General features: G+C 38.8%; 1 protein-coding gene across 4 annotated transcripts in view; it reads left to right on the top strand.

The window, feature by feature from the left end:
* pcdh17 (protocadherin 17) overlaps window positions 1-4,190 on the top strand; it is a 61,706-nt gene extending 57,516 nt beyond the window's left edge. For all 4 annotated transcript variants that reach the window (XM_007553986.2, XM_007553985.2, XM_016672401.1 and 1 more), the window contains one exon: window positions 447-4,190. In XM_007553986.2, coding sequence (XP_007554048.1) covers window positions 447-1,144 — 698 coding nt within the window. In that variant the 3' untranslated portion in view covers window positions 1,145-4,190. The remainder of the gene's footprint in view (window positions 1-446) is intronic.
* The last annotated feature ends 4,090 nt before the right edge of the window (window positions 4,191-8,280 follow it).

The raw sequence follows: 8,280 nt of genomic DNA on the forward strand, positions 1-8,280 counted from the left end.
AAAGCCCACTGACATGAATTTATGATAACGCCACTGTGCCTATGCCAAACCTGAACCGTTGTTGTTTTTCTCTCACTCCCTTCCCATCTTTTCTGTATGCTCTGCCATCCCCTTGATCAGAGCTTTGGAAAATGCAAGCAGGTGTCCCCCAGTTCCCTTGGAAAGCCGTGTGCCTTTATGTGTGCTTTAGTGCACATGTGCCTGTGTTTATATGTGAGCGCCAAGAATGGGACGTCCTTTGCTGGCTTTCCTCTTTTTTGGGGATTTCTTTGGGATTTTTGTTCTATTTCTCTACCTTTAACTCCTTCTCAAGTTTACTTTGGTTTTTAATGCCAGTAGGATTTAAGTGCCGTCTCGTTTTGCGTTTTAATTCCGCTTTATATAGATGTTTGACATTAACGTTGCTATCTCCTCCATCCATCCCCTCCCTTTGTTTTTGTCTGCAGATGAGGATTGTTTAAATTGCACAGAGGAGTGCAGAGTACTGGGTCATTCTGACCGCTGCTGGATGCCTCAGTTCCCCGCAGGCGGAAACCAGGCGGAAGGTGTTGACTACCGCAACAATATGTTTGTGCCGGCCGGGATGGAGGCAGTTGCCGAGACAGAGACCTATGAGACCGTCAACCCCAACGGCAAGAAAACATTCTGTACTTTCGGCAAGGAAAGACGCGACCACACCATCCTTGTCGCCAATGTCAAGCCCTACCTAAAAGCAAAACGTGCCCTCAGCCCCCTGCTGCAAGAGGTACCCTCAGCCTCCAGCAGTCCAACCAAGGGTTGCTCCACGATGCCTCCATGCTCCGCTGTAAAAGGCCCAGCAGATGGGGCTGAGGGCAAACCTCCCCCAGCCAGCTGCTCCATCCACTACGGGCCACCCGATGGTCAATACCTGTCACCTACTAAACAAACAAGAGACCAAGGGGTGTACCCATCGTTGCCACCCTCAGACCCAGTGGCCAAGGTGCTCGCAGAGGCCCGCTCCAGGATCAGTCAGGAGGCAGCAGGTGAAATGGAGTGTGTCCTGGAGCAGGCGGAACCAGATTCAAGCCGCGACGGGATGGACGCTGACCAGGTGGTGAGAGACATCGACAAACTGTTGCAGGACTGCAGAGAAAGTGAGGCCACTGGCACACTGAGAAAGTGACTCAAACGACTGCAGCGTAGGAATTGTGAAGATAAAAAGTCGGGGTTTGTTGCTATTCTAACGACTCTCATGCCAAAACTGTCACCAAAACAAATTGAATAGGTTAAACCTCTCTGGTCCCCAGAGCGTTTTTCACTGTATTTGTTGTAGAAAAAGTACAGACACTGGACTTTTATTACGTCAGTCACATGGCGACCAACAAAATAAGGAACTGACATCTGACTTTTTCTGAATTTCTAAACTTTTTTTGGATTCTTAAGAAAATTGCAGGGGTTTAAGCCTCTGGCACCTCGCAAGCTCCTATCTAAGTGCCCACCAGCTCATCCGTGTGTTGTTCATGGTCTATCGTGAAATCCTACATATCTTTTTAAGTGTGCGTAGGTGGATTTCTGTTTTGCGTGTTGGACATTGAAACTGAACGACAAAAGGACTACTTAAGGTCAGACCTGACAATCGATGTGGAAAAAGAGAAACAAAAGCCGATCTGTTCGGACAGTGAAGGACAGGAACACAACTTTACCTGTTTCTTTTGTTTGTTTGTTTGTTTGTTTTTTTTTATTAAGTGATAAACAAAAAGTGTAGCGTGTGATGGACCAGATCTGTACCTGAAGAGATGTCCTTTTAGAGAGGGGGTTGCTATGGACCAGTCGGATCTGTTTCAGTCGGATTTATTAACAGTGTAACCATGTCTCACCCGTCATTTTGTAACTACATGTGTAAGCTGTGTCTGTCTCACACCTCTATTTAAATGTTCATGTTGCTCAGCAATGTAGTCGCACGCACCAACGTCACCACATGTGCACTACCACTCTGCATACACACACACACACGGCAGTACATCGACACGCGCTGATGCTGCACCACACGCGGAAACACGCAAACAAATGAATGCTCACACACGACTGCCCATCTGTGGATTTGTCTTATACATGTACACCATCAGCTTTTAGTCCCCTGTGTACAGTGAATTATCATGTGTGTGACTATGCCTTAAGGCAATCAAGTTGTATAAAAAGGGACATTTCTTTCCTCAGCTGTGAAAAGATAATATCTATATGGTTATATAGATGGCTGTATGTATGAATCCATGTATAGTGTCCGAATATCAGCAAAATATTTATACATTTTATAAGGAGAGGAAAAAAACAAAACAAAAAAAAAAACAGGAATTTGAAGTGAATAGTGTCCTGGAGTTGAGGTCAGGTGCGAAGCATTTCAGGAAAGAACTGCAAAGGACACTGCCATTGTTTCAAAGACAAATATCCAAAAATATGACAAAACAAGAAAATGTCCCTTCACATTATCACTATACATAATATCATTCTATGTGTATATGTATCCAATTTAGATGTGTTTACATCAGAAAAACTGACATATTTTTTATTGATTTTACTGCAATTTCTGTGCATTTGAGCCAAATTGTTATGTGTACAAAAGCTATATTGTGTATTTTATTAAATTAATATATTGTTGTGTTGCAATATACATGGGCTTATATTGTATTTGGCAAAAGTTGCCTTAGTAGCTGTCGAACTCTGTGAGTTTGCTTTAGTTTGGGTTTCTGTTGGTGTTTCCTTTTTTTTTTTTCCATCTCTATTCTGCATCTTTGCAGGCAGACTGGCCTCAGTGCTTTTGAGATGTCGCCTCTTTTTACCCTGAGATCCAGCTGGATCAAATACAATAACTGTTAGAAGCTTAATGAGCCAGCTGATCTGGAAGACGATTCAAACAAACAAACAACAACAACAACAAAAAAAAGCAACAACAATAAGGAGACAGTTTGACTATTTTTACTGAGCAAATTTTTATAAGGCAGCTATTTTCTTTAACAATAACAAGTCTGCATATTTTCTGTTCATTCTGTTTCTACTTTCTTTCCAAAAAAAAGAGAGAGAAAAGAAACCCGCCATATGGAAAGTGGAGTGGTTTCCTTGGTGATCATGAAACTGCCTTACTGTCTCTGCAGAGAGCTTGTTGTATCTGTGGAGCTTTGTGACTGCTTCTTAAGCCCTGGTCCACCAAAATGTGCATTTCCTACAAAGGACCAAAACAGGTTCTTTTTCAACAGTCTGCATTGTTTATGTATGTACTTCTTCTTCAATACATGTTGGAAATCTCATACTTTGCAGAGAGACTTGACATCTGAAATTCTATCTGAAGTTACTTTGGAACATCTTCGCTGTTTGGGTACGTGGTTTGTATAACCAGGTGTCTTTGCATTCAGGATTTCTTAAAATAAAAAAAGAAGAAAAACATTTATTTTTGAGAATTTTGGCACGTTTCGGCCAGTCTGAAATACTAATGCAGGGTGCTTTTTCAAAAAAAGAAACAAAAAAAAAACAAATCCCTTACAGTAAGGTAGACGGAACAGTAGGCTACTTGTGTTCTGGAAAATGTGACCACAATCATAAAATGTATATAACCTGCAGCCATGAGAGGAAACAGTGACTTATTGTGGCACCTAGACATGTTGGAAGTAGAATTTCAGCTGTTGTCATAGAGGCAAATCACACCCATGTTTTTTTTTTTTTGTTTTTTTGGGATTTCCTTTGTTTGGGCATTCTATCATTCTTCCGTTCTGCATATTTTTGACTTCTTTGCATTTTGCTATTCATTCACTGACATCTCTCCCTTTTTGACTGTTTTCTCTCCTTAGAGGGGCAACGCAACTGCTACCTTTTCTCCTCTCTTTCATCTGAAAAGTATTTGGTTTAGGTTTACCCTTGCTCTTTTTTTTGCAGGAGAAAAGCAGAATGCTGATTTTTAGACAGCTTAGAGGCTTTGACAGAGGCACACAAATATTTACGCTTCTCCTTCTTTTTCGGAGGAGACTTTTTTCTTCTGTTTTAATTTAAATATCTGGATAAATCAAGCAAGCCTCAGATTCACATGATACAGGCAGCACAAAGAGTTCCAGCCAGGAATGCCATCACACACACTCACAAACACCAGTGCATTTAAGTGACATAATGCTTAAATGCACTGGTGCATTTGTTCATTTCATTTTCATAAGCACTGAAAATGAAATAAATACTTAAAGAGAGGGGGGAAAAACATTACAAAGTTGATTTTGAGTCTTCCTTATGTACCCTAGTGATTTTTTTGTGTTGAGCAACTTTGTCTGCCTCTCATCTAGAGCCAGCAATCTCTCTTTGTGTTGCGTTCTTGTTTGTTTGATTTCTGTACATATTATGTCCATTTTCCTTCTTTCTCCACCTCAAACTCCATGTTGATGTCCTTCCTTTCTTTCCCGTATTCAGAACAGGTATGTAGAGGACATCCCAGGTTTCATTGTTTTCACTGTCGCTGTCACAATTCAAGGTACTGTCCCCTCTGATGGCGTTCCCTCGCCCTGGCCACTGTCTGCACATCTAAAAGCCGAAGGTGAAGAAATGTGCAGGGTCCAGTTGTGGAAAGGAATTCTCTAAAGCCATGGCCCCCTTTTCTCAGGCTATTTGCTGTTTAATAGAGCAGAGGCTGCTGTTCAGGGCCAACGCATAGTTTGGCCTCAGAAGTTTAGAGATTGAGCGTTATGTGAGGTCTCTCATTATTGTCTAATTACACACTGGCATCTTGCACTGTTGGCAGTGCATTACTCAAGCCTAGAGTGTGATATTTTTTGCCCACTTGAGACTTGTTGGCTTTACCAAGCGATTAGGGAAGGGCCTCGTTGAATGTGGCTAACCACCTCTGGTCTATTACTCACACTGATGCAAGTGCACACAGACTCAGACAGTCACTGCTTCACAAACACAGACACATATCAGACAATATGCCTTTTCGGTTTGTTAAATTAAGCACCCGATGATGTCGGTGTTGTTCCCTCACCCACAGGGCCCGCACTGATAGCATAGGGCTCCACTTTACCATGAGCAGCTGGTGAAAAGACCAGAGACATTTTTATTTGTATGGATTATCTCTGCTATTGTCTAAAGGCTGTGTTCATTGTGATCTATCTGAAGTTAAAAAAGAAAAACAGTTAAAAGCGCAAATAAAAAGGAAATAACCAAAATGTTTTCTTTCTCTTGTCCTTGTTTGACTTGGTTGAGGAATGATTAGTCACGGCTCTGATTTAATTTCTCTTTTCCCAGGCGAAGACCTCGCACACCCGATACTTCTTTGCTCTCAATAATCTTTACATGGCCGGTATTTTAACGTCAACCTGAATTGCGTTGTTTTGTGAGTAAGTGCCAGCGTACTTTAAAAGGGAGTTGCAATTTTTATTTTTATTTTTTATTTTTTTACTTAATCTGCTTGTTTAATAACATATGGCAGTTCACAGTTGTATGTTTACAAAATAAGAAAACATAAAAATACAACTAATCAGTAATGAGAATATACAAAAAAGTTGTAAATACTTTGTGTTGCATTCAAATATAAAACGTTAAACGTTTAATTGGATTTATACAAATACACCGCAACTAAACATGTGCCAGGACCACAAACACATGCATACTTCTTTCTTCACATCTTTTAGTGACAGCCAACAGGCTTCACATTTGCTCTGTTAAAATGTTGCTTATGTAACACATCATTTATGCCTGTTAAAGGCAATGGGTGCTGAACAAAGGAGCATATTCAAAGTGTGACCTTCTTTGAAATGTTTAGCTTCCCAAGAGGAAAAGTTTATTTTTGTTGCTTTTGAATGGGTTTTTTTTAATCATCTGTGCTGCCCAAGACAAAATGAAACAGCGAAGACGACAATACGCTATAGTTCTGCAATAGGGAACCATCATCCATCAACTTGGTTTGATTACACAAGCATATGGCTGTTTCCCTATTATTCTGCTGTTAAAAGAGTAAAGTTTGTAACTTTTTGGCTTGTAGTCTTGAAAACATTTACAATATCCTGACATTTCCAGGAACCTAGTGGTTCTCTAAAGGCATAGTCATTGATTTTTAAAAATTAGGTTCTGTTAAAGGGTTCTGAACTGTAATATCTTACCTCTTGGCATCTTAATTTAACAAAAACGCACTCTACCTTGCACTCTATCTTAGGCCTTCTCCAAACATAAACCTGATAAACCGCCAAGATTTTTATGCCAATTGATCTTTCATCCATATGTAACCTCTGTTTAATAGCACAAAACAAAAACACTATAAACAAAACCTCTGGCCAAAATGAAGCTTTGCAAATTTTCCTTTTTTGCATGCATGTGGACATTGGAAACCGGAGGTTTAGAAGTAAATGCATGACGGGCAACAACTAATGCAGCGCCGAAATCTCACATGTGACCTTTGTTATTGTTTGGCCTTGCAGTGAAGGAAAGGTGACTTCTTTCACAGAGGTGCACTTGTTCATAAACCCTTCTTGTATTTTATAAGCCCAATTGCTCCAATGTGCTGAGCTGCAAAGGAGAAAGTGCACTTGGAGGTGAGCTGTCTTACAACAGGTATCTGTCCCAATCTACACACAATCCTGTTCAACCTACATGAGTCCACATACTTGCTTTAACATGATTCCCAGGTCACAGTGTGTTTTATTGACTTTATTTTCTAACACTGTATTTAAAAGTAGTTTTACCTTTCTGTCTGTCCACACAAATGTTTAATTCCTGAAAGGAAGTCTTAGTTATTTTGAAGGATTGAGATTGGTTGGTATGGGTCTTAGCTTTGCCCCACACTGCCCCCTATGGGGTTGGCATGTTTAAAACAATGCTCTGTAGTGTAATTCAACAAGGTTTGTGCGTATGAACACTTTTCTTAAACCGGACGAAATCATTTTATAGAAACAAATTTCTCCGCAACATCATTTTAAAAAGACCCAGCTACATGTGAACAAGGCCTTAAAACAACTCCAATCACAAAAGCACTCATTTATTTATGTGAGCACTATTTCATGAATCTGAGAGCTATTTTCCCATTTGTATTCTGCAATTACTGACTCAAATGACAATGTACACAGAACTGCACTGGCAACAACCACATACTGAGGATGCCGTTACAACTCCTCAGTAAAAGTAAAAGTAAAGTAGATATTGGTTTTCATTCTAGTAACTGAAATTTTATAAATCAACTAATTTGCATAATAGGCCATCTGCATGTGATTCTGATAGAAGTTGCAGGAGAACGTAATGAGAGAGACAAAACAAAAAAAATAGGTTCAGCGCTAAAACCCTATTTTGTTAATGTCAAAATTCTAACCTGGAAGTGATCTAAAATAGAAAGTATGTTTTATTTATTCATCTTATTCTTTGTTTTATTTATTTATTTATTTATTTATTTATTTATTTATTTATTTATTTANAGTAGATATTGGTTTTCATTCTAGTAACTGAAATTTTATAAATCAACTAATTTGCATAATAGGCCATCTGCATGTGATTCTAATAGAAGTTGCAGTAGAACGTAATGAGAGACAAAAAAAAAAAAAATAGATTCCAGTTCTAAAACCCTATTTTGTTAATGTCAAAATTCTAACCCTCCTCTTTTTCTGGTCCTGAGACCTGGAAGTGATCTAAAATAGAAAGTATGTTTTATTTATTCATCTTATTCTTTGTTTTATTTATTTATTTATTTATTTATTTATATTTGCTATTTTTTTTTTAACTGTAGTTTACTTTTCTAAAGTCTGGTTTGATTTTTAACCTTATGGTCCTGTTGAGAACCTAAAATCATGTTCAGCGAAACACAAATATTTTTAACCACAATATTTGTAGGATCTTTAAACAATCCACATAAATTAAACCAAAAACTGTTAATGGAAATCTTTGACTTGCTAGGGGCTCAAACAGCAGCAACTTTTTCCAGTATCTTTGCAGTGTGAACGTGAAGAGGCTCTAATTTAAGCTGTGAAAACTTTGGGAGGGTGATGAGAGTTGTGGTTGTATTTGGTGCTTGTTGAGAAAAGGAAAAGTAATAATAATTAAAAAATATATATATTTTTTTTATTTTAAGATCTCCGATAAAGTCAGAAAAGACTGCTACAATTGTTGCTAGAACTCATTAAATGGATCAAGGTGGCAACATTAGGCAGAACACATAAAGTGCTGCTAATCAGACTAACTGCAAAGCATAAAAATGGGGCAGTATAAAACCAATAAAATTACTTAAAGAAACAAAACTTTGCTCACATGAAGCTCTATGACAAGCTGAATGTAGAAGTTTATTTGAAGGTGGCTAAATCCCTCTTTGAC

The sequence above is a fragment of the Poecilia formosa genome, unplaced genomic scaffold (genome assembly GCF_000485575.1).
Source record: "Poecilia formosa unplaced genomic scaffold, Poecilia_formosa-5.1.2 Scaffold60, whole genome shotgun sequence".
In the NCBI taxonomy this organism is placed as follows: Eukaryota; Metazoa; Chordata; class Actinopteri; order Cyprinodontiformes; family Poeciliidae; genus Poecilia; species Poecilia formosa.